Source organism: Octopus bimaculoides, chromosome 9 (assembly GCF_046866305.1).
Source record: "Octopus bimaculoides isolate indiv1 chromosome 9, ASM4686630v1, whole genome shotgun sequence".
NCBI classification, from domain to species: Eukaryota; Metazoa; Mollusca; class Cephalopoda; order Octopoda; family Octopodidae; genus Octopus; species Octopus bimaculoides.
The window spans coordinates 34,214,200-34,241,654 of NC_142936.1; the positions used below are offsets into that span (position 1 = coordinate 34,214,200).

At 37.5% G+C, this 27,455-nt stretch overlaps 2 protein-coding genes across 5 annotated transcripts in view; one reads left to right on the forward strand and one right to left on the reverse strand.

Moving 5' to 3' along the window:
• The window catches only part of LOC106875105 (uncharacterized), a 64,180-nt gene extending 52,695 nt beyond the window's left edge, over nt 1-11,485 (reverse strand). The window contains exons 1-2 of the mRNA XM_089357373.1: nt 11,425-11,485; nt 1,391-1,511 (exon numbers count right to left, since the gene is read on the reverse strand). Coding sequence (XP_089213499.1) covers nt 1,391-1,511; nt 11,425-11,475 — 172 coding nt within the window. The 5' untranslated portion in view covers nt 11,476-11,485. The remainder of the gene's footprint in view (nt 1-1,390; nt 1,512-11,424) is intronic.
• A 5,428-nt stretch (nt 11,486-16,913) lies between these two features.
• The window catches only part of LOC106871921 (esterase OVCA2), a 38,534-nt gene continuing 27,992 nt past the window's right edge, over nt 16,914-27,455 (forward strand). The window contains exon 1 of one of the 4 annotated variants that reach the window (XM_089357375.1): nt 16,914-17,061. In XM_089357375.1, the coding sequence (XP_089213501.1) occupies nt 17,020-17,061 (42 nt within the window). In that variant the 5' untranslated portion in view covers nt 16,914-17,019. Of the gene's footprint in view, nt 17,230-27,455 lie in introns of all 4 variants that reach the window. The other 3 variants (XM_089357377.1, XM_089357374.1, XM_089357376.1) reach the window with 3 other exon arrangements.

Here is a 27,455-nt window from a genome sequence, read left to right on the forward strand (position 1 = left end):
GACTGGAGCCTGGTGTTGCCATCCGGTTTCACCAGTCCTCAGTCAAATCGTCCAACCCATGCTAGCATGGAAAGCGGATGTTAAACGATGATGATGATGATGGGGTGTGTATGTGTATCACACATGTGCACGTGCACACACACACACCATATATATATATATATATATACCTAAAATATTTATACTATATACATGCATACAAATACACACACATACATATATACACACAGGAGTGGGACAAAATAATGAAAACACTTTATTAAATGGATGGGCATTAATCACAGCTTCAATACATCAAGGAATTGATTTATACAGATTCTGAACAGCTGTTAGGGGAATTTTGAGCCATTCAGGTAAAACCTGCTTTAGCTCTTTCAATGATAATAGCAGAGGGAAACAGCTCTTCACTGCTGCAAAATGCACCATAAACGTTCAATTCTATTGACATCCAAAGTTTTGGGGGGGGGGGGGGGTCCGAGTGATCTGCTTCCTTTCATATGCTTCATACTAACTTTGAATAACATTATTCATGTAAACTGGTGCATTGCCAACAGGGAACAATGTTTACACCATAACATGGATATGATCAGCCAAAATACACGGATAACCCTAGATGTTAAATTTGCCATGTAGAACAAAAGAGTCAAGGAAATTCTGTGATATGGCTACCCAACTCACTACAGAGCCAGCTCCAATGCTTCACTGTAGGGGCAACACAGAGCTAAAGGATTCTTTGAGCTATTTCCAGATATAAACTTACCCTGAAGTCAGAAAAAGAGTAAATGATGACATCAGAGATTACATTTAGCCACTGACCATGTCCAATAGTCTAGACACCATTTGTTGATGGGGGATAGAAGTTTAGCAATTGCAGCCTTCCCAAGGTATCCAGTTTTCATAAAACTGGATACCATGGGAGCTCACAACATAAGTTTTGGTTGAAACATAGTTGGCAAAGTAGTGGTTTAACTCTACTAGCACTTTCACTGCTGTAGTTTGATGGTTTTTATACAATGTTTTTTCACTATCCTGCAGTCGTTCACTTTGCCTTCTGTCAAAAATTTACTTACCAGAGTTGGTTTTACTTTGGTTTTGGAATGCAAGCATGATTTTAGAGACTACACCTCTCAAAACTTTGAGCAATTCAGTAGTTTTAGTGACTGAAGCTCCACCCCTCCAGCAATCTGTTCTCTTTGGAATTCAGACACATTACAGCATTTTAACTTATTTAAATGTATATATCTGCATAATGCATGAGCGCACAGATACAAACTAGAACAATTTTGAATTTTTTGTGTTACCAATAGTAAAAATTAGTTAATGTATAATACACACACACACATGCCAAAAACACTACTTTTTATATTCAAATCTTGACCTTCATACTTACAGCTGCTGTTAAAACTGCTGTTAGAACGATTTAAACTTTTATACTGTCGTATATGGACTTTTTTCTTCACAACTTTTAGTTTCACTTTACTGGTTTCTTTTAATTTTGATGATTTTTCCATCTAAACAAAGAAAAATCAAACATTAATTGAAATTTTAGAAATAATTACATGACTCCATCAATTTAAATAATATACTTAGTGCTAATACTTTCATACATACATTTCCTTATTTGTGAGAGAATATTTTCAGTATTACAGAAATGCTTTCTGATATTAAAGACTAATAATAGTATAAAACAGTTAACAAATGTTATAAAAGAGAAGTGAAACTCAATCTGTCTATGCATCACATCCATCAGAGGGTGGGAAAGAAGGGGAGGAATCAAAATATACGTCAATGTATTTGTGTGTGTGTATGTGTGAAAGATAGAGTGTTGTCACCATAGTAACTAAAAAGTTTTGATTTAAATTACAGAAATTTTAAGTGAAAGTCTGTCAACACATTATTTACATTTGATGGATATTTGTCATCATCTTGTTTGTTGTTAACACGTTTCGGCTGATATACCCTCCAGCCTTCATCAGGTGTCTTGGGAAAATTTCGAACCTGGGTTCTCATTCCTAAGGTATTTTTCGATATTATTATTATTATTATTATCATTCAGGTCACTGCCTGGAATCGAACTCGGAATCTTGGGGTTAGTAACCAGGACGCCATATGCCCAAGCCCCAACCTGACACATCCACACTCATTCATCTGGCTGAACTTGGCCTCTCACTCAAATGCTTCTCGTTCGCTAGTGATTTTTACCAGCATTCCCAGGAGTGGCCATGGGAACAAGAATGGGTCCCAAATATGCGAAGCTGTTCATTGGCTACGTTGAGGCCCAAATATTCTCAAGTTACACTGGTCCCACTCTTGAACTATATGGCCGTTACATTGACAACTGTATCGGTGCAACCTCACTCTCCCACAAACATCTAGACTCCTTCCTGTCTTTTGTCAAATCTTTCAATCCTGCCCTCCACTTCACCTGCACTATCTGTCTCCTTTCTTGAGATTTTGGTCAGCATTCATCACTTCACTCTCATCACCTCCATCCACTACAAACACAGACTCGCACTCATGCCTCAACTTCTCCTCCTCCCACCCTAAACACACCAAGCTCTCCATCCCCTATTCCCAATTTCTCCATCTACGCAGGCTCTGCAGTGACGACCATGACTTTGAGACTCGGTCTCAACTCATGGCTCACCACTTCATCCTAAGTGGATATCCCCTCACCACTATCCACACCGCCCTTGCCAGAGCACGTTCCGTGGATTGTGCATCTGCTCTCTCCCCCTGCATCCGAGCTTCCCATAGGAACGTCAAAGGCCTCCGGAGTATCCTTACAGATCCATAGCTTATTGTTAAATTTTATAATTGATTTACGAGCCGCTAATATTACACTAATTTCTTCCCTAGAAAGACCTGCCTTATTATGTGCGAACCAAAGTGCCTTGTTAAGGATAATAGGGTTAATAGATAAGTAGAAACTAGAGATGTCGAACTGTATAAACTTGGTATTACTCTTGTCTTTAATTGAATTAAACCATTCTATTACTTGAGAATTTGACCATAGTCTTAGTTTTAACTTATCTATTATTGTGGGTATGCATTTGTCAAGAATGTTTTTACTAAGAGTGCCTATGTCTGATCTAGAGGGACAAATAAGACGTAGAGAAGGGTCGGATTCAGCTCAAATAGCTGATGTAGTTTGTTCGTATATATTATATGAGATGGCAGACCAGTTCCCTAACATAAATGGAGGTCTATATAGGGATGATTGTCTGCTATACTTCCATAATGTCTCTGCCCAGCGTATCCAAAAGGTCAAAAATAGGAGAATGGGTTTTGGCATCGTTTTTGAGGATGAGGTCTCTATAGCAAACTTTCTAGATGTAACTTTAGACTTACATAGTAACACACACTTTCCTTTCCATAAACCATCAACTAATCTCAAGTACATAAGCCCTTTTAGTAACCATCCAAGGTCTATCACTAGTAATTTGGTTAAGAGTATTTCAATCAGACTTTCTAAACTCTCCTCTAACTCACACATTTTCAATAAGGAGGCTGACTTTTATAATTCAGCCTTATTGAAGGCAAGTTACAAAGACAAGGTAAGATACATCAACTCAATTAGTGATCTTTCGTCTTTTGCACAGCAAGATATCTCCTCTACTAGCGGGGATAAACCCATTTCTATTTCTTCCCCTTCTTCTCACTTTACTGAGAAAGTGGCACATACTTATAATTATTCACATAAGGGAGGAGGCCTAACTGGCTCTAAACACCTTAATAAAAACAAAAAACTTAATTTATTCAACTATACTAACACTGTAACTAGATCTGATGAAAATATCTGGTTCATCCTCCTGTTCGGGAAACAAGTTAAATCCAATTTGGTCTGGCAGTTCCAAGACATGGTGAAAAGGAACTTTCCTAAGGGTTCTCCCTATTACCCAATAATCAACACACATAAGGTTAGATTTGGGTTTTCTAATACTAAAAAATTGTTACAGATAATATCTTCCCATAATTTTAGGCTTTTAGATTCTCCTCTAGTCAGCCATCCTAATTATGATGATAATAATAGTAATGTTTATAATAATAATAATAATAATTACTCCAGTAATTTAGCACACTCATATGATGGCAATAGTTATTTAGGTAAAAATAAAGGTAATAAGTACAACATTAGTAAATATAACAATCACTGTAACAACAATAAGATTAGTATCTCGGAATCTAATTCTAATAGAATTAAGTTTTTAAGTGCGAATGCCAGGACCAAAAATGTGGTTTATCAATGTAAGGTAATGACTAACACAGACATCTCGCATTATGTAGGTAGCTCCTCGACGCAGGTCTCCAGGAGAATTTCCAACCATTATTCATCCTTAAGGGATAGGAATAAAGTTAATAGTACTAGTCTAAGTAAATTAATCTGGAAACTGAAGGATTGCAATAAACAATTCTCTTTGGAATGGTCAATACTGGCTACTCCAATACCCTACGACAAAAGTAAGGATTTTTGTCCTCTTATAACTTGGAGCTTTTCCATATTCTGTTCTCCAAGAATTATCTAGTAAACCAGATAACACAGAGAGCATACAGATGCCAGCATTGGAGGAAACACACCTTCAGTTCTTATCGTTAATTTCATCCTTCTTACTAATTTTGGTTATTATTATCATTATTTTTATTTTTTCACCATGACATTCTCCCTAGTGGACGTCCACCTTACAAGTGGTATGTACAATCACCCAGCTTAGTATTTACCTTTAACTTTGACAATAACAATAATGATAATATTTAATTTATTTTTATATTTATTATAATAATAATAGTAACAATAACAGGAATAATATCATTTAAATATTATCTTAAATAATAATTATATCTGTCTCCAACGCCAGTTGTTTTTACTTTTTCTCCTTCCATAGTAGATTCAGCAAGTCTTTCCCAGTAAACCTACATTCGTTGAGTTTGAAGTATAATTGTAACTTTACTTACATATTTTCGATCGCGTTCTCGTAAGCATATTTATTATTATTATTTCATCATATGATAGTTTTGTACCTTGTATTACCATTTTTTTAGGTTAATAACCATATCTTAATATGATACAATGTTATGGATGTTTAATTTATTATATTTACAATCTCCGCTTAGTTTTACCTCAGTATATAAGTTTGTTTAGATAAGGAGTAATAATATATAATGAATTCATTGGATTCTCTCCCTTCTCCCTTTTCTGGTTTTTAATTTGCCATTGTTTTAAACTTTAGATTTTGGGATTTTACTGCGGTCCATTATGCCTTCCTCTAATTTAATCTTTTAGTATAGTGTTCTTAGCCTCTTTCCCTTAACAGCTCCCTTTAAACCAGCATTCTTGTTTCTAACGGTCATTTACTTAGCTATATAATGTTATAACTCGTACGCAACCTTAGCATTTAGCGCAAGTCTTGCTTTTGTATGTTGGTTCCCTGACAATGAATTTATGTGCAATTCCAGCACCTCTTACTTCTTTGGAGTAGAGTGCACATAATTTTTGAAACATATGTAGGAATTAAAGGAACTTATTGATTATATGTGTTTTGCTCCATTTATCACTATTCTTCATATCTACTCAAAATACATCACTTTAACATGGTATTTCTACCTATTAAACGGGTATGATATCCCAGTTTCTGTGTGATTTTTGCTACACTGGTAACTATTAACATATTTACATTATCGAAATTCTTTGAACCAAAATAATATTAATATATACATAAATTTAATATATATATATATAAACATAATTAAGGGATCAGCAACAGTTGCTTCACCACATACCGAAATTTAGAAATAGCAGTATGTGGTGAAGCAACTGTTGCTGATCCCTTAATTATGTTTATAAATTTAAAAGAACTTTTTAAATAAGTCTTTACCAATAATGGTTTTTACATACCGAACTACTTGGTAAAAATTATTAATTACTAATTTATTAATAAATTAATAATCCTTTACCCTATATTTGTGTATATATATATATATATATATATGTGTGTGTGTGTGTGTGTGTGTGTGTGTGTGTGTGTGTGTGTGTCTGTGTGTGTTGATGGCACATCTGGTGTGTAAGAGAATTTGACATCGCTGCCCTAAACTGTGTCTCATTTTGAGCCATTGGTTCGTCTGGTATCGTGGAGCGGAAAGTGTCAAGTTTTGTCTTGAAGACCTCTATATCCATGTCTTGCAGGTCTCTCAAATGTTTTGGCAGGGCATTAAAGAGCTGAGGTCCTCTGAAACCGAGGCTGTTGCAGTACCTTGTTCTTATGTGAAATGCAGTGGACGGCACCTTTGGTACCAAGCAGTGGCGACCTGTGCGGGCATTCTTGTAGTACTTGATACCAAAGTTTGGCACCAGTCCTTCCAGTATTTTCCATATGTATATTATTACATATCTCTCCCGCCTGCGCTCCAGGGAGTAGAGACCTAGTGCCTTCAGTCGCTCCCTGTAGTTCATCTGTTGGACTGTGGCGATCTTTTTTGTATAGTGACGCTGAATTACCTCAAGTTCTGCTGTCCACTTGACACTGTGTGGTGACCACAACTGAGAGCAATAGTCTAGGCGGCTCAGAACAAATGTCAACATGACTTTTTGATCCCTTGTTTGGAATGTCCTCAGTATCCACCCTGCCAGTTGTCTGCACTTTGCTGTCAACTTGACAATGTGCATGTGAAATGATGCATCACTACACATGTTGATGCCCAGGTTTTTTACTGTTTGTGGTTCTAGGATTGCAGTACCACCAGGTCCTGTGTATGCCAGTTGGGAGGCACTTGTGGCATTGTAGCGCAGTACTTGAAATTTTTTGCATTGAACTGCATATTATGTTGCTCTGCCCACTTGTATATTGTAGAGCAAAATAATATGCAGTTCAATGCATATATATATATATATATATATATATATATATCACCGAGGCGATGACTTCTGACCGAGACCTTTGGAAATGTGCTGTGCATGAGAAGACCCGGCAAGCCAAGTGAGACCTAAATCCAAGGCCTCTGCCAGGGGTGTAGCCAGCCCACTTATGCGTACCTTTCCTACATTGGACACTAAACTCCACTTGCAAAGACTTGTTGAGGCAAGTGAAATCGAACTAAATTCGACGACTGGCACCTGTGCCAATGTCGTCTCCTTCATTGGACACGAAACTCAGCTTGCGAAGACTTATTGGGACAAGCAAAAGCGAAATCGGGATAGCAACTGTGCCCAGCGTCGCCTTTCTGGCACTTGTGCCTGTGACATGTGTAAGGATTTTCGAGCGAGATCGTTGCCAGTGCCCCTGGACTGGCTCTTGTGCAGGTGGCACATAAAATACACCATTTTGAGCGTGGCCGTTGCCAGTACCGCCTGACTGGCCTTCGTGCGGGTGACACGTAAAAGCACCCACTACACTCTCAGAGTGGTTGGCGTTAGGAAGGGCATGAAGCTGTAGAAACTCTGCCAAATCAGATTGGAGCCTGGTGTTGCCATCCAGTTTCACCAGTCCTTGGTCAAATCGTCCAACCCATGCTAGCATGGAAAGCGGAAGTTAAACGATGATGATGATGATGAATAATTTGATTATATTTACAATGTTCGATTAAAGCATTGCTCATTACAGATGCAATTTGTAATGGTTTTCCTGAAGGATAGGCATCCGGCCACCAGAGTAGACCCCTTGCCTTTTCTTTCCCTTGTTTTTGGCACCACTTACCTGGTGCCAAACACTCCCAGCTTCATCGCCACAGGCTTCCATCTTCTCATGAATCTGTTTCGTGACAGATACCTCTTCTCCAGCCTGATCTTACTACTGAGGTGGTAACAAAAAAAGTTAACTAACCCCTGGCCAGATACAAAGGTATCTGTCACTATGCCTCTTACAAGCGTCTTCCATACTGTTTCTTTCAGTATGGCTACTACGCAGGAAAAGCAAGCCTTCCTTTCCCTGTTGAGGGAAGGAGGCGGCACAATCTCGATGATAGATTCAGCTGATAGCTGTACTCTTCCCATCGATGACAACAGTTTTTCTGCGAAAACTATCAGTCTCGTTAATTCCGGACATTCCACGAATGCGTACGGTTTCTCTGTCCTGCTTGCACCTCAGATATGTTGGCGATACGGCACTTCCATGCCTTGACAGCTTATCATGAACAGGTAACGCTGCACGGAAGCACTGCCAAGCCAGGGATTTCTGGTAATTGTCCAGATACCCGGCCCGAAAGTTCTCCTGAACAGGTTGGTCAACTGATTTTCATTGTAGCCCAGGGTCTCCCCCAAGGCGTCTTCGGACCTAAATCCCACTAACCCGCTATAAAAATCCACGGTGGAACTCCTGTTGCCAGCATTGCCCGCCTGAGAGAGTAGCTGAAGTGCCTGTCGGCACTCCAATTGCCAGTCCCCCAGCCTAGGTCTCTGCTTGATCCAATTACCAATGTCCGTTAAGGACGTTAATTGCGGACGGTAGAACCGGACGTGCAGTGACCACACCTGCTCTCCATCCAGGTAAAGCCAAAGGTGCCTCAACCAAAACACGAATTTTCGCATCGTCAACCAAGGCATCCCTAGCCCACCCTTTAGCGGTTTCTGGCAGCAGACAGAGTGCTTCACGAGTGGCTTTCCTCCCTTCCACAAAAAGCGGAAAAGGATTCTTTCCAACTTGTTCAGCCACAAATCGGGGCAAGGCACAATGGTCAGACGGTAGGTGATAACGGATGCTATAAACATCTACACCACCTCCGCCTTTCCTAGCCAGGATAACGCCCGCCCAGACCAGGTCTGGGTTAGAGCAGTCACCCTGCTGGTCACTTCGCTCCAATTTTTCTCTATCTGGAGCCCTGGCCCGAACCAGACTCCAAGCAGATCAACAGGACCTTCCGTCCAACGCCCCACGACATTATTGGACGGCATCGGCTTGCCCCTCCAGACCACACAGCCACTCCTATGCTTATACTCTTTTACATGTTTCAGTCGTTTGACTGTGGCCATGCTGGAGCACCGCCTTTAGTCGAGCAAATCGACCCCGGGACTTATTCTTTGTAAGCCTAGTACTTATTCTATTGGTCTCTTTTTGCCGAACCGCTAGGTGACGGGGACATAAACACACCAGCATCGGTTGTCAAGCAATGCTAGGGGGACAAACACAGACACACAAACATACACACACACATACATATATATATATACATATATACGACGGGCTTCTTTTAGTTTCCATCTACCAAATCCATTCACAAGGCTTTGGTCAGCCCGAGGCTATAGTAGAAGACACTTGCCCAAGGTGCCACGCAGTGGGACTGAATCCAGAAGCATGTGGTTGGTAAGCAAGCTACTTACCACAGCCACTCCTGCGCAATTTTTCAAAAACTTCTAACTTGGTAATATTTTGGTATTATTAAAATGTTTATTGTTTTTATTATTTTTTGTATTTTATGTATTGATAAATAGATAGGATGACTGTCTTTATTTTTTGTGTACATTCAGTGTATTCTATATTATTGAACAAAATATTTATCCAGCTTGGCATTCTTTTAGCTATATTTGGCGTAGTAATTAAGAGCGCGGGCTACTAACCCCAAGATTCCGAGTTCGATTCCAGGCAGTCAATTGAATAATAATAATATCGAAAAATACTTTAGGAATGAAAACCCAAGTTCGAAATTTCCCCAAGACACCTGATGAAGGCTGGAGGGTATATCAGCCGAAACGTTGTGTTAACAACAAACAAGTTGAGGACAAACATCCGTCAATTGTAAATAATGGCGATAGTTGTCGTTGACTCCCAACGAATATTTTGTGGGCTTGCGAATGTTTCAGTTAGCGTTGCCCACAGATATTTGTAGATAGACAAATAGATATGCAAAGAAAAGGGCAGGTAGGTAGACTGACACATAAGCCGATATAGAGAGAGAGATATGTAATAGACAAATACATAAAGACAGACATACAAGCAGATATAGAGATGTATGTAACAGACAAATACATAAAAAGACAGACACACACACAAGACTGGTGAACTGATCCAGATAGACGGACAGGTGGGCAGATAGATAGGTGGATAGGTAGATACGGATGGCTAGATAGACAGAGGTATGGTGATGCAAACAGGAAAACAGAACTCAAAAATGAGTATATATATATATATATATATATATATATATATATATATATATATAATTAATATTGAGCTGAAGCAACAGACAGACATAGATAGATAGATAGATAGATAGATAGATAGCGTGTATAAGACCACAAAGGTCGCTGACACCCTTCCGGTAATTTTGGCCTATGTGGCGAAGACTTAATCATGTGTTACTCTCTGTTTTAGATTCCAATTTACTGTAATTTCGGTCCAGATGGACTATATGTAATCTGAACCTTTCCCCCCTTATTTCTTTTTTTTTTACGGAATCCCCCCTAACCCTAACCCTAACACTAGTTTTGTGAGATTTGGCTGTTATTTCTAGCATGTAAATAGCCTGCTTGGTGGGCTGAACCTTTCCCCCCCTTATTTATTAATTTTTTTTTTTACGGAATCCCACGTTTTAGGCTATGGAGATTCCGATTCTGAAAAAAAATTTTTTGAAAAATTTCAATTCCCCCACCACCACCACCACTAAGCAGGCTATTTACATGCTAGAAATAACAGCCAAATCTCACAAAACTAGTGTTAGGGTTAGGGTTAGGGTCAGGGTGAGGGTTAGGGTTACGGTCAGGGTTAGGGTTAGGGTTAGGTTTACCCTGTGGATCTATATAAAAACCAGGGGGGGGGGAATCGAAATTTTGAAATTGAGATTCTTGAAAATTTTTTTCCAGAATCGGATTCTCCATGGTCTGAAACATAGGATTCCGTAAAAAAAAACAAAATTTAAAAGGGGTGGGGTATACCCAGATTACATATACTCCATCTCCACCTTGAAATTTTTCAAACAATTTATTTTCAGAATCGGAATCTCCATAGCCTAAAACGTGGGATTCCGTAAAAAAAAATTAATAAATAAGGGTGGAGGAAAGGTTCAGATTACATATAGTCCGTCTCTACCGTAATTTATTTTTAAGAAATATGTGCATTGAAAACTTTTTCGGTCCAATGCTCCATTCGAGGTAACAAAAAAAAAAAACTTGGACAGCTTATGTACAAGGTGAAAACATCATTAAAGACGACCGCTAAATCAAAACGATGTAGGAAAACGAAACACAATAAAGGCGAGAATTATATTTGATTTTCGTACAAGCATTTCATAACTTTCTCCTGATCATTGCACAACTTAACGTTGCCAAATAAAGGGAATGAGTCAACTTGCAGGATACTTGCACAATACTTTCGCTCCGAGTTATAGGATAGCTTTCTTTTTTTTTAATATGCCTTACTAATATTATGAGGAAACAAAGTCAGAAAGCACTAAACAGTAGAGAAGCAAATAACTTTTCTGAAAGTCAAGCATGTCTCTCACCTTTTTCGATGTAAGCGACTCTTTCTTTAGCACGTCTTTATCAACATCCATCTTCGACTCCAATTTTAAATTTTGAATACTTGTTTTTGATTGGCTAATTGTATTAAACATAACTTCCGTCTGATTATAGTTTCGGGTTATAGAAATTGCGTTTTATAATTTTTATATTTAATTGTCTTAAATCGAATCAATGTAATTATGACTGCTAATAAATTTTAGAAAATGCAAAATTTTCGATTACAAAGACTTATCGCGAATATTTGTATAGTCGCCTAGATTTGTCTTATGGGATACGTTTAGAAATCAACATACGTTTAGAATCGGCATACGTTTAGAAATACGGATGTCGAAAAGACAATAAATTTTAGTACAGTCTTCCAAAGCTACAACTCACTTATATAGGATGCACCTTACAAAAATACTTTCTCCGGTAGTAACCTGGTGAAATCGGTATCAGGTTTTGTCTCCCGATGTGTTGCACTTTGGTAGATTTCTTTTCAAACCTATAGTCTGGCATCCTAAGTCTCCCTCACACCGAGCCATCATGCTAGTCTAAATGGGTGAGTAATGGCCATCCATAAGAATCAGCCGCTCAGATTGTTACGGTTCTTTCAGTACATCTCCCGCACTGTTTGCCTAGGAAAGGCATTCATTTTGTCTGTCGTTGAACATGTTAGACATTATAAGGTTCAATTATAATAGTACATAAAATACAAAAAGTAACATATTTATGTAATAAAAAATAAATCTAATCAACGCTTTGGCAAGTCGAATGAACGATGAAGCTTATATGCGGTCACTCCTGCTATTAGAATTAACGGATCTTTTCCTTTTGGCCGGCACATAGAAAAAATAATTTTTTGTAACTAAACACTTTCAAATTTCGTATAATGGTAGAATGTGTCATTTAAAACATCATTTACTCTTGGCGTTTTTAAGAAAATACTATATTTTCGAAGTTATTTCGTGTTAAAGTTGTCGTATTTCGGTAATTTCAATCAGTTGTTTGTCAACAAGACGTTCTGGCGGTGTAAATGTACTTTGTCACTGTTCTTTCCGATATATTTACATTTGAGATACAGGTGTATATAGTTTAATCAATTCAGTTATTAGTTATTTTTTAAAAAATTTCATTTTATTTTGTTTGTGGAAGTATTTTCGTTTTGTTTTAGCGTTTTCTAAATTGCCTATTTTGGGATCTTTTCCCTTGAATAAAATTACTGCCGTTGTTTGTTAACAACTATCGGCGGTATATATGTCGTTTGTCACCGTTATTTATGACATCGTTCGTGCGTTTGTACTGATTTTGGGTTAGGGTTAGGGTTTTAGGGTCTGGGTTAGGGATAGGGTTTTAAAGTTAGGGTTAGGGTTAGGGTTTTAGAGTTAGGGTTAGAGTTATGAAAAATGAAGAAATTGGAGGGGAAGGGGCAAAAATGTCTTTCTAAAAATAGTAGCTGAAAAAAACCCTAACCTAACCCTATCCCTAACCCTGACCCTAAAACCCTAACACTAACTCTAAAACCCTAACCCTAAAACCAATACAAACGCACAATGTCATAAATAACAGCGACAAAGTACATTTACACCGCCAGAACGTCTTGTTGACAAACCGCAGCAGTAATTGTTTTCACCTCAATAGACGTCATTGATTGACTGAAATTACCGAAATACGACAACTTTAACACAAAATAACTTCGAAAATATAGAATTTTCTTAAAAACGCCAAGAGTAAATGATGTTTTAAATGACACATTCTACCAGTATACGAAATTTGAAGTGTTTAGTTACAAAAAATTATTTTTTCTATGTGCCAGTCAAAAGGAAAAGATCCAAAGTAACAACCAAACCTCCTTCAAATTACTCCCTATGATCATCAAAATGAACGAAGTTTCATTTCATGATATTGAAAGTGAAGCCACCGAAGACAGCAGAAGTTGTCATTTGCCGGAAACTTGGCAGTGAAACAAAAGTGAAAAGTGTGTTTTCTTTAAAATGAAATAAAAGTAATACAAGCCTGAAGTAGCAAAATGGTAATTGTAGAAACACATTTTTTTGTAAAATACTCTTGATTTAATTCATGGGGTGCTCATAAAACAGGGAGAATCCATACAATAACATATCCATTCTTAATACATTTTTGATAAGTCAGCAATGTAATAATTTTGCAGTGTAAAAAGTAACCAATTTAGTGTAAGTGGTCACTAATTTAAAGTATGAAAATGTTTGTGGAAAAGTCCAGTAAAAGCACTTTAGAGAAGCATGTGTAAATGAATATCAGAAGGCAGATTTTAAACAAAACATTGTAATTTTATTAAAATAGTAATGAGAGCTGACAAGTACTTATTCTTTTAAAGCCTGGTACTTATCCTATTAATTCCTTCTGCTGAACTGCTAAGTTTTTTTTTAATGTTTTTTTTTGTTGTTGTTTTATAAGAAAGTCTTAAACAAGGCAAGAAACCACTTAGTGTAAGGAGAAATTAAGACAAAAGGAATAAATTTACTTTAGAGAAAAACAATGAGATGGAAGAGAGTTCCAAAGTCCTGCAGTTCAAGGGAAAAAGTTACAACCATGGAAAGGCTTCCTTATTTGTGGAAGCGCAACAACATTTAGATGAAGATACTGTTGTGTTTTGAATCAAGCAAGATGGCACAAAGTGATCTAGAATTAAGAGAGCAAGTTCATCAGAGTACTCCTTGCAATGATAATGATACCCTTCCTATTATTTGACAAACATAAATACACACAGACATATCATCATCATCATCATCCTTTAATATTCATTTTCCACACAGGCATGGATTGGATGGTTTGATCAGAGCTGGCAAGCCAGGGAGCTGCACTAGGTTCCGGTCTGATTTTGCTTGGTTTTTATGGCTGGATGCCCTTCTTAATGCCAACTACCTTACAGCATGTGCCAGGTGCTTTTAACATAGCACTGGTATGAGAGCTTTTACGTGGCACTGGCACAAGTGGTTTTTATGTGACACCAGCACAAGACTCTTGCAGGCCAATCCTCTTCACTAGAGGATGCAGCCTTTACACTTCTGCTGTGGAAAAGGAGTCTTCTTGAGTACTGCAAAGTGCCTGATATCTCGGTCCTTTATCATCTTGTCTGAAAGGCTCAACATTCTGAGGTTATTCTTCAGTACTTTGTCCCATGTCTTCCTGGGTCTCCTTCTTTCACAAGTTCTATCCACTTTGAGTGAACAGCATTTCTTTGTGGAGCTGTTGGCATCCATCTACAGAGCATGATCAAACCATTGCAGTCTTCTTTCTTGCATATTGCACCTAATTCCTTTTATGCTTAACATTTTGTCGCACATGTGCACTTACATTACACATCCAGCAGAACATAGCTTCATTCCTCTTTAGCCTTTGCATGTTCTCTGCATTCAGAGCCCAAGTCTCACTACCAAAGCATATTCATATGCATGCATCACACCACATTACTTTCTTTTAGAGAGAGAAACCTTTGTTTGCCAACAGAGGTAAAAGCTCTCTGAATTTTCTCCAACCTATTCTTATTCTATCACACTCTCCATACAACCTTCCCCACTACTAATTTAGTCCCCTAGGTAGCAGACATTATCCACTACCTCTAAAAATACTCTGGGTATTTCAGAAAATTGATTTCCTAAGTATCTGCAGTTTTTATGGCTCCTGTGCATCTTCCACGTACGAACACTAATTTATCTGATACCCTTCCTATTATTTTACTGCACCTTTTGTATGTTTATTTAACTATCTATCTATCTGACAGATAAAACTTACTTGGAAGAGGATGCATGGTGTTCAATCATATAATAATATAAATAATATATATGTGTTGCCATCCGGTTTCACCAGTCCTCAGTCAAGTCGTCCAACCCATGCTAGCATGGAAAGCGGACGTTAAACGATGATGATGATGATGATGATGATATGCATATATACATACGTATATGTAGATACTTACATCTATACGTATATATATATATATATATATATATATATATATATATATATATATACAAAGAATAAGGGCAGGGAATCGTCAATTAGTAATAGAGACACTTTCAAATTTATCAGAATATTGGGCTGAAGATTCGGAATAGAGTAATTTCATACTCTTAACCATGAAACGTTGTATCCAATTAACTAAAGGCAGGTATGTTTTTGCTTTTCCCTCCGGTTTTTTGTTCTATGTGTGCCATAAATATCGCCATCCGTTTAGAGAAAAATTTGTAGTTTAGAATCAGTAGTTCTTTGGCTGCTATTTCTAAATTTTCAGTATGTTGGAGAAGCAACTCAATGCTAATCCCTGTATATTTATGATTATATATATATATATATATATATATATATATATATGCATATGTGGGCACAGGATGTCACGAAACGTGTACAACAAAAAAAAGTTGTACACCTTTTGTGATGTCCTGTGCATATCTATCTATCTATCTATATATATATATATATATATATATATATATATATATATATATATATATATATATATATATATATATATGTACATATGTGTATATATGTATATATCTATTATTTATATTATTATTATTATATATATATATATATATATATATATATATATATATATGAGAAAAAATAAGTTCAAAAAGAACAATTCAAACTTTTTGAGAGATCCAAAAAGACAGAAGAAATGATTTTCATAAAAATCAGCCAGAGCAAGTAATAAGAATATGAAAATAATAGTTGAAAGATTTCGTTATAGGTGTAAATATACCATAAACAAGTATTAAAAAAATGGAGAAAGATGTTGAATCAAAATTAGATTTAATACAAAATTGGATTCAATACATACGCACGTTTCGAAAGACAATACAAATATGTAAGAAAGAAATTATAATCATAGTAATTATAATTAAATTTATGCATTGTCAGTCTCATCAGTATGAGGAATTTTTGGAAGAACATCAAAAAATTTTAATAAAATAAAAGATACAATAAGGGAGAATACAAATGGGGTAATAGGGAAAAATCAGATATTTACAAACAAGTTGTAAAATGGAAAGACAATAATAATAATAGTGAGCGAGGTGAAAAAGATAAAGAAAAAGTAAGATATATCAATGTCTATTTTGAACATCTGTTTCTGTTCCCTTCTTTATATGTCCTTCAACCAAACTTCAAAACTTCTAAGTGATAAAGGCAAATTGGGTGGACGTAAAGAATGCGGACCCCACTTTCGTTGTTTTTTTTTCTTTTTTGCAGAATCCCCCATTTTCGAGTACGGAGATTCTGATTCTGCAAAAAAAAAAAACGGCATTTTAGAATTTCAATTCCCCCTCCCCACCCAATTCTTCAATTTTTCACTTTCTTCAAAATTTTATTTTAGAATCAGAATCTCCGTACTCGAAAATGGGGGATTCTGTTAAAAAGAAAAAAAACGAAATGGGGTACTTTCTTTACGTCCGCCGACAAATTGTACGTTTAATCAGCTCAAAAGAAAATGTGCAATTATGTCAATATATTTGTTGTAAAAAAAAAATCCTCAGACCCTCTGGACAGTGAAGAGACAAGACTCAACCTCCTATAAATAATCAACCCACACGCTACAGTTCTTCAGACCTTGCATGATGTTCCCCTTGGTGTCGGTGTCACCTCTGGAAATTATGGTAAGCCTCCTCAAAAATATCTATCACTCTTTTTGTTTTTAAAACTACGAATAATGAAATTTCAGAGTGGATAGTTTTATAGTAGGAACTTATACACCGCTTCTTATCAACAAGGCCAGTATGTTAGCGTCACAGCTAAATATTTCGTCTCCGAGAAGAATTGTCCGTGTAAGAGCATATTTTTAGAAATTCATTTTTCAAAATTGTTATTGTGAAATTTTAACAGGCGGAGGTAAAGAATACGCACACCACCCGTTTTCGGCGTAACCCTAACCCTAAATACCGGGTGTGCGTAGTCTTTGCCTTCGCCATTTGAACATACTTTATAGATTTGGGCAAATAATAAATTTCTGTTGTCACAAAGAGCAACTCGCACATTTACTTCAGTCAAAGGTCATCGGCATGTTTAATGACAACATATTTCACATTCACACAGGGAATATTGAGTAGAAATTAGGGGACGATTTTTTTTTAACTCTGTAAAGTAAAACAAACTACACTGGTTGAAAGGGAGGATCCGATTCTGAAAAAAAATTTTCAAAAATCACTTTTTCGAAATTTCAGTTTTGTGAGATTTGGCTGTTATTTCTAGCATATGGATAGCCCACTTGAAGGCCTGAGGGTATATATTCTTTTTTTTTTTTTCTTCTTGTTGAAAAATTGAAATTTTACAAACAAATTTTTTCCAACAAATTTTTTTCCAAATCATCTTCGTATTGGCGTTCCTTCGTTTTTACTCAACGAAACCAAAACAAAAAGTCGCTTGTTTCCGTGACAACTGACAATTCACTTCGGATATCTTCGTGACCTCCGCGACAGCTGATAAAATAGGAGGAGGAGAAGAAAGCTAATGGGTTGTGTGCGCGTGCTTGTTCATGCCTGTTTGTCTGTGTGCGTGCGTGATTCTTCTTGTCTGTGTGTGCGTGCGAGCGTAATTGTTCTTACGCACACACAGACAAGAACAAGCACGCGCGGACACAACCCATTAGCTTTCTCCTCCTCCTCCCATTTTATCAGCTGTCACGGAGATATCCGAAGTGAATTGTCGAGTTGTCACGGAAACAAGCGACTTTTTGTCGCAAAAAAAAAAAATTCCGGAAAAAGTGAAAAATGAAGTGGTGGTGGGGGAATTGAAATTTTGAAAATACGATTTTTGAAAAATGTTTTTTTCAGAATCGGATCCTCCATTACCAAAAATGAGGGATTCCGTAAAAAATAAATCAATATATATATCCATTTTACCCGAATTTATGAAGGAAAAATCGGATCTTGTGAATTTTCCGAAAATTCCCAGGGTCGTCAGCACGCATTTTTTTTTCATATTCGTTTTCCACACACCTGTTAACATGGTTCCAGGTTCATTCCCACTGCGTGGCACTTTGGGCAAGTGTCTTCTACTATAGCCTCAGGCCGACCAAAGCCTTGTGAGTGGATTTGGTAAATGGAAACTGAAAGAAGCCCGTCGTATATATGTATATATATATATGTATGTGTGTATATGTTTGTGTGTCTGTGTTTGTCCCCCCGCCATCGTTTGACAACCGATGCTGGTGTGATTATGTCCCTGTAACTTAGCGGTTCGGCAAAAGGGACCGATAGAATAAGTACTAGGCATCCAAAGAATAAGTCCTGGGGTCGATTTGCTCGACTAAAGGCGGTGCTCCAGCATGGCCGCAGTCAAATGACTGAAACAAGTAAAAGAGTAAAGAGTAAAAGAGTAATCGATAATAAAGGTCTCGTAAAATGCAGCTGAGGTGGTCTTACAATCACAAAGTATTCAGGCGCCCCAAACAGTAATGTCTTCGGGTATGCTTTCAGCATTGTAGATTTTTTTTGTTACTGCATTTCCAGTTTGAACATTTTTTTTTATAAAATGCATTAGAGATTATTGTCCTATGTCATAATTTCATTTTAACAAGCAAAGTAGCTAGTTCTAAAATCTCTATAAGAGATGTAAATAGTAACTCTACTGGAAAGTAATGGTTGTTACCACGTCAACATGGTTGTTCCATAAAGAACAACGTTACTACTCGCTTTAATCCCAGGAGGACACCTCCAGCTTGTTAATGACATAATCTCAGTGTCCATTATATTGCAAACAAGGGAGAGAACAACTCCCATCCAGAGTTGATGGGTTAAAAAGAGTAGTAACATTGCTTTTCCGTAGAGTTACTGCTTGCATCTCTTATAGAGATTTTAGAACTAGCTACTTTGCTTGTTACAACATCAGCGACTGAATGTTGCTTATCTATTTGTATATTGCAAACTGGAATGAATGACTGCCATGTCTAGAAGACAGGTGTACCAGTACTGAGGAAAGGTCAGCTGGTCCTGTCAACACTGGATGAGAGTTGTTCGCTTCCTTGTTTGCAATATAACAGACACAGATAGTGTCATTAACCAGCTGGATGAGGTGTCTGCCTGTGGTTAAAAAGAGTAGTACCATTTTTCTTTATGGAACAACTACGTTGAGGCGGTAACAAGCATTACTTTACAATTTCATTTTACTTTAAGAAAGAAATTATGAATAAGCATTAGTATGCAATATATTCATTTGCTCTCAGATTTCATTTGCAAGTAAATCATTCAGACTTTACACATATATATTCATCATTTTACACACACACACACGCACGCACGCACGCACACACACACACACACACACACACACACTTTTTTTTTTAAATAATTCTTTTTTTTAATCCCTCCCCAAAAATACTGAGATTTCCATTCTGAAAAATACTTCTTCAAAATTTTATTTTTACAAAAATTATCCCCTCCTCTGTCCCCTTTCAGAATACTCACAACCACCTGGCATCAATCTTCTGAAAGTTTTCAAATTCATCCTTTTATGTGCGTACATGCATGACTGCTTGATGAGAAACAACAACTAGCTCAGGGATGGGGGACCTTTTTGTGCATGAAGGTCACCCTACAATTCATCATCCTTTTTTTTTTTTTTAGTTATTTTATCCCCTAAGTAATTTATTAGTAATCTAATAAAAGAAAGACAGGTGTGTAGAAATTGAAAGTATAACTTTTCAAATATTTTATTTAAGTATTTTTATACAAATAATAAGTAAATGAATAATATCGAAAGCAAAGCATTTTCAAATATTTTAAGTAGGTACATTGTATACAAGTATAAATGAATAATAATCTTATAAAAAAGACAGCTTATGAACATCAAGAAGATAATATTTTCAAATATTTAATTTAGGCAAGTAGGTACTTTTTATACAAATTAATGACTTCTTTGAATTTGCATTTTTTGAGAAAGCATTTTGATATCAGGCTCTAACATAGTGGTTCTTAATTTCAGTTGGGCCTCCAAATGCTCATTTGTCAATTGTATTCTCAGTAAATTCTTGATTTGCGTCAAGTACGAGAATGTGGGTTCACAACAGTATGTTGAAGAAAAGTGAGAAAATTGGTCAGTGTGCATGTTCACAGGTGGAGGCAGTGGGAATCATGAATACCTGTTGGTATAGCAATTGGTACTTCTTTATGCAATTGTTCTCATCCAAACACATCACATGATCATTAGAGCACAATCTTTCTTGCATACTACATATGATGCCACTTATGCCCAAGTTTTCTCTCAGTACATTTGCATTTTGTTGCACATGTACACTGACATTGCACATCCAATACAGCATGCTAATTTCATTTCTTTCAAGCCTATGCATGTATCTGCATTCACAGTTCCCATTTCATACACAAGCATCATACTGTATGCTTTTTACTCTGAGGGAGGGGCCTTTTATTACCAACAGAGGTAATAGCTCTCTGAACTTCTTCCAGCTGGTTCTTATTCTAGCAACAACACTTTCAGAGCATTTTCCTCCACTGCTAATTAGCTTACCTAGGTAACAGAATCTATCTACTACCTCTAAGGATCTTCCTGGTAGTAGATAGCTTCTGTTACCCAGGTGACCTACAAATAACAAAATCGATAATTAAAAAAAAACTGTGAATGATAACACTATAATAAGGACTCAACCTGACAATTAAAATGGCTATCAGTAAATTAGTGATCTAACATTTCCACCACCAAATTTGTGACACAATCAATCAGTGACTACAAAAATAATTTCTGTATGCCAATACCAAACTGATATAATATTGTGCCCAATGCCTTTCCAGACATCTGAATTTTTAGCCATGGTAAATGACAGCATTTGATTGCTATATCTAGTGAATGTTTTGGTGCTTTTCTTCTTGTACAGCAACATCTTTTTGGCTATCTTAATTTCTTTAGATTGCTTTTTAGGCTCTGGATGTTATCAATGAAGTAGCTTGCACTTTGAACTTTATTTTTACTTGTATTGATGACTTATAGATCACTAGTACTTCAGAATTGGAACATGAACATCATCTAAATCAACTCTTCACTAGAGCAGCTCATTTCAGAGCGGTTATTAATCTTAGTGAATTTCTCTTTGATGTTTCATCTTTCACCTTTTTAGGCCACATCATTGATAGTAGAGGTCTTACCCTATGACAAAAAAAGTAGATGCAACTGTACAGTTTCCAGCTCCCACTTTGTTATGAAAGTTATGTGAATTTCTTGGCTTAGTGAATTTCTACAGATGTTTCATTCTGCACTTGCCCTTAGTCTGAATTGTCTGAAGCATCCATCATTAGAGAAAGGGTGCATTAGGTATCAGGTGAGTTAGTGAAGCAGCCTTGAATAATTTCTCTTTAACTTCATTAAAACAATTGTAATTCTTCCTGTGTAATTGGGAAAAAAAATGAGAATATTCCTATTAACAGTGAGAAAATTATAAATGTTTAATGAGATTAAAGAAAAATTATCCAAGGCTAATTTATTATCTCATTTGATATCTGATGCTCTACTTTCTCTATTAGTGAATGCTTCAGATGTTTGTGTCTGGTATTATAAAACAATTGTTTTGACAGCTTTATCCTTTTTCTTGACATGTTTGAAGCCCAGTGCAACTAAATATATTATTTTCAGTTGGGAATTATTAGCAGCATATTTATCTATTAAGCATTTTGTCATTTTCTGGAAGGAAGAAATTTTGTCATATATACTAACTTTAAGCAGTTAATGTTTTCTCTCCAATCTAAATTGGATAAACATTCTCTAAGGGAAATGAGACATCTTGATTTTATATTGCAGTTTACTGCCAACATTCATTATATTAAGGACTCTAATAATAGTGTAGCTGATACTTTATTCTGAGTTTATGAAAATTCTCAACAGTTCAACAATTCCATTTATTTGGTAAAAATGGCTGAAGACAAGTATCGGAACTAGTGTCGTCCTCTTTAGAATTCTGTCTTGTTCCTCCCTCTGCTTGCTTCCAGGAAGCATATTCAGTGTGAAATTTCTACAAGTCATGAACAAACTTTTGTGTCTATTAAACATAGACACTCAGTCTTTTCTGCTCTTCTCAATTTATCCCATCCAGGAGTTGCAGCATCAGAAAAGTGCATTTCAACTCTTTCATTTGGTCAAATATGAACAGAGATGTTTGCTCATGGGCCAGCAATTATATATCTTGTCAAAAATCAATGGTTCAATGCCATATTAAAGCTCCCCTTAAAACTTTCACTACATCAGACCCTCATTTTCAACATACACGCATCTCCTGTTCAAGATTATACTAGTTTGTTGACCTGTATTGCTTCTAAACTGGTTTGCAGACATTCTGATATATTTATTTCATCTGCCAGGGTTGTGAAAGTGTTGCTTTTCTACTGGATATCATGTTTTGGGACCCAGCTGTGGTAACTCCCAATAGAGGTTGGCAATTTGACTCTAGTTTGCTTGCTGAGTTAATTCAATTGATAAGTACTAAGAGGATTCATACTACAGTTTATCAACTCATGGCAAATGGAATGATAGTGTTTCCACTGCCAACTTAAAACATCATTTAAATTATACGACAACACAAATAGGTTGGAATATCTACCTATTCTGCTACTATGTGTCGGAACATCAGTTAAAGCAGATCTAGATTATACTGCAGCAGAGCTAATTTATAGCACAACTTTAACCTTTCTTAGAGAGATAGTAGTTGGAAATTCCAACTTGTGTTATAATTTGTCCAATTATGTAATCATCTGTAATAGTATATGTTTGAGTTACTGAAATTACTACCTAGACAGCAGACGGTGAAAGCTACATTCTCATTGACTTTACTACATGGTATCATGTTTTTGTCCATAAAAAGCCCCTACATATAGTATACACTAGATTTTATTGTTTTACAAGCATACTCTAAATATTAGAAAATTACTATTTTTTAAAATCTCACAAGAGATATTCAGCAACAGCACTTTGGAGTAAAGATTTTTGCTAACATAACATGGCAGTCCTGGTTTAGGATGAAGGTTGCTGTAATTTAGCCCCAGGAGACATCGTCTCTAGCTGGCTATACAACACGATATGTTTTCGAACAAGGGAATCTAGCATCCTCACTCAGCTCAAAACAATATCTGCATATAGCTATTTCCAGGTTATTTCCCTTCATCAGCACAAAATAATTGCTCAGAGGGAACAAAACAGGACAATACAAACAATTATTGTTATAATGAGTTCGTATGATACTTGATTTTTAAAAATTTAGAATGATATATAGTTTGACTTTTTGGGGGTAAATCTTGATGGGCTGAAGAGCCCAGTGACTACACCTTTTCCTTTTCCCATGAGGATTAAGCAGGATCACTTGCACCCACCTTTCTTATAACAGCCTTCCATCTTTTGTCAAACACACTTCGTGACAGTCGTCTCCTCTCCAGCCTTATCTTGCTCTTCAGATGATATCTGAAAAAACGGAGTAATCCGGGGCCAGAGATGAAGGTTCCCGTCACAAGTCTTTGCAGTCTTGTCTTCCAAACACACTCTTTCAACACTACCACTGTAAGGAGAAAACATGCCTCACCTTCCTTCGAGAGTTCAGTGGGCGGCACAATCTTTATTATAGATTCAGCTGATAGTTGTACTCTGCCTAGGTATGATAACACATGGTCATCGTAAACTATCAAGCCTGAAAGCTTCCGGCAGTGTACAAAAGCGTGCAGGACAGTTTCATCGTCCAGCCCACATCTTGGTCATGTCAGTGGCACTGACATTCCGTGCCTGGATAACCTATCGCGAACAGGTAAAGCGTTCCTGTAGCACTGCCAGGTCAGGGATTTTTGGTAATTATCCAAATACCTCAGCCCGAAAGTCTTTTGGAACAGGTTGGTGAGTTGGTTCTCATCAAACCCCAGAGATCTCCTAGGACGTCATCATTTTAAAACTCTACCAGCCCTCTATACAAAATAGAGGTGGTATTCCCACTGCTGGCCTTGCCCGTCTTGTGGATCAGCATGAGTGCCTGTCGACATTCCTTTTGCCATTCTGTCAGATTGTGTCTTTTAATAAAACCGGGTTTGAATCTCTCCAAAGAGGCTGGTTGCGGGAAGAATTCCTCTGCCAGCGGATTCCACACCTTGTCACCCTCCAGGTAGCGCCAGAGATGTCTCAGCATCAATGCATGTTTGCACATCATAAGCCAGGGCATCCCTAACCCACCCTTTAGCAGTTCCTGGCAGCAGATGGAGCGCCTTACAAATGGCTTTCCTCCCTTCCACAAAAAGCAGAAAAGGAGGCGCTCCAACTTGTTTAGCCACGAGTCGGGGCAAGGGACAATGGTTAGGCGGTAGGTGATTACAGATGCGATAAACACCTGTACCACCTCCGCCCTTCCTTTCAGAGATAGAGCCTGTACGGACCAAGTCCAAATTAGAGCTTCCACCCTGTCTGCCACCTTGCTCCAATTCTTCTCCCTTTGGAGTCTGGTCCAAACCAAACTCCAAGCAACTTAACAGGACCATCTGTTCAGTGACCCACGACACTGGACGATACCGGCTTGCTCCTCCAGGTGCCGAGGCACAAGCCAATGGACTTGTCCTTGTTAACATTTGCTCCTGCCACTGCCTCGTATCCTTTGATAGCGTCCTCTACACAAAGTAACTGAGCCTCATTGGACACGATGATGGTGATGTCATCCGCATAAGCAGAGACTGACTTACCACATCCGATTTCATTGGGGGTGCATCCCAAATTCTTCAACTTCCTCAGTAAAGGCTCAAGAGCCAAAACATACAGAAGCGGGGACAGGGGACATCCTTGACAAACTGAGCGCTTGATAAAAAACGGCTCTAACAGGTAGCCATTTATCTGGATGGTGGATTGGATGCCACTATACATTGCAGAGTTCCACCCACGGAAGTTCAGGCTCAGCCCAGCTGCTTCGAGAACTGCTGCCAGGTACTGGTGGTCTACCCTATCAAACACTTTACTTAGGTCTAAATGGACCAGTGCCCCACCTTTGTCGGTTAATTTACCCACTCTGTCTAAGGTGTAGCGTATAAGGTGAAGATTGTCTTGGATCGACCTGCCCGGAATGGCGTAAATCTGCGCCTTCCCTACAAGCTTCTCTACGACACGCGTCAACCTTTTTGCTAACACCTTGGCCAAAATCTTTAACTCTACATTGAGTAGAGTTATGGGCCTGTAATTACTTATACTGTCCCCCTTGTGTAGACGCCTACCAGCAGGTCCCCAGACAAGTCCAGCATGCTACGACATAACTCATAGGGTAGACCATCCAGCCCCGGTGCACTCAGCCAACACCCCTTTCACCTCCACAGGTGTAATCAGTCTTTCACAGCATTCCGCCTCACATGCTGAGAGTCATGGCCCACTGGCGAGGAAGCTCTTTAGGGACTCCCCATGCTCGAGCTCATTGCCCTGCCCAAACAACTGGGCGAAATGCTGGTGAAAAGCCTTCTGCATCTTTTCCTGTCCATAGATCTTGTACCCCTGTTCGTCAGTTAAAGACTTTATAGAGGCTTTTTTGCCCCTCTGACATTCCACACGATGGGGCCATCCAGCAACATTAATACCTTCTCGGCCCACTGCACATAGCTTAGCTCTAACTCTACACCCTTCGTGTTTGGCTTTGAGGTGACAGTACAAGACCGTTCTCGCTGCCAGCACTCTGTCTGCAGAGCCAGATTTCAAAGCCTCATCTAAATTCTTAACTAGTTCCTTTTCTATTCTAGATCTATCTAAACTTAGCTGGTTGCTAAATGTAATAGACTCTAAACGGATGGGTCTCTTGAGGGCGTGCCACTATCTTTTATTAATGATGGTGTCACATAATGCCCTCTGTACTAATTCCTTAATCCAGGCATGGAAGGCTTGACAAGTTGAAATAGACTTGTTCATCTTCCAGTACCCAGGTCCCTGTCTATGACATTTATCTATATGTACCTCACATGTCACAAATTTGTGATCCATGTAAGGCATAATACAAAATTGTGGACAGCTAAAGATATCCCTATCTCGTTCTCTTACAAATACCCTATCTATATAAGATCTACTCCATGTCCACTGTGGAACACTCAGCTCATCCAGTCTGTAATTGTGTAGTAGATTATAGCTCTCTAGTAGACCCTTGAGGCCAGGATTTTCCCTCTTATCAGTCGAGTCAACATTATCCACCCATGCATCGAGTATAGTGTTAAAGTCCCCTAACAGAACTAACAGAAATATAACCCCAAATGTAATTGGTAGAACTTATTATTTAAATTTAAATAATTATGTTCTCTAACCGGCAAAATTCATTGAAAAGAATTATTTTCTGCAGAATTATTTCCAGTATTTGGCACGCCAAAACGAAGACTTTTCAAATATAACCCCAAATGTAATTCGTAGAACTATATACATGTTCAATCTCATGCAGATGTCTCGTGTATAGTTCTGCAAATTATATTGCTATGATGATCACATCGAAGAATTGTGGATAATTACGTAACTAATTACGTAAGTGGTAACAACGAAATTGGTCTGTGATTAATCTATATATTTTGTATCTTTTCATTTGTTTTTGCTCGCTTACATTCTAGTGTTTGGTGAATTTTTTTGAGAACAATCTCTTCTTAGTGGTCAGACCATAGGTGGTCTTCTTCTGGCATAATGGATGTCCACTTTATATATATATATGTGTGTGTGTGTGTGTGTGTGTGTGTGTGTATATATGCATATATGTATGTATATATGTGTATATATATATATATATATATATATATGTGTGTGTGTGTATATATATATATATGTATATATATATATATATATATATATATATATATATATATATATGTGTGTGTGTATATATATATCATCATCATCATCGTTTAACGTCCGCTTTCCATGCTAGCACGGGTTGGACGATTTGACTGAGGACTGGTGAACCAGATGGCTCCAATCTGATTTGGCAGAATTTCTACAGCTGGATGCCCTTCCATTCTGAGAGTGTAGTGGGTGATTTTACGTGCCACCGGCATGAAGGCCAGTCAGGTGGTACTGGCAA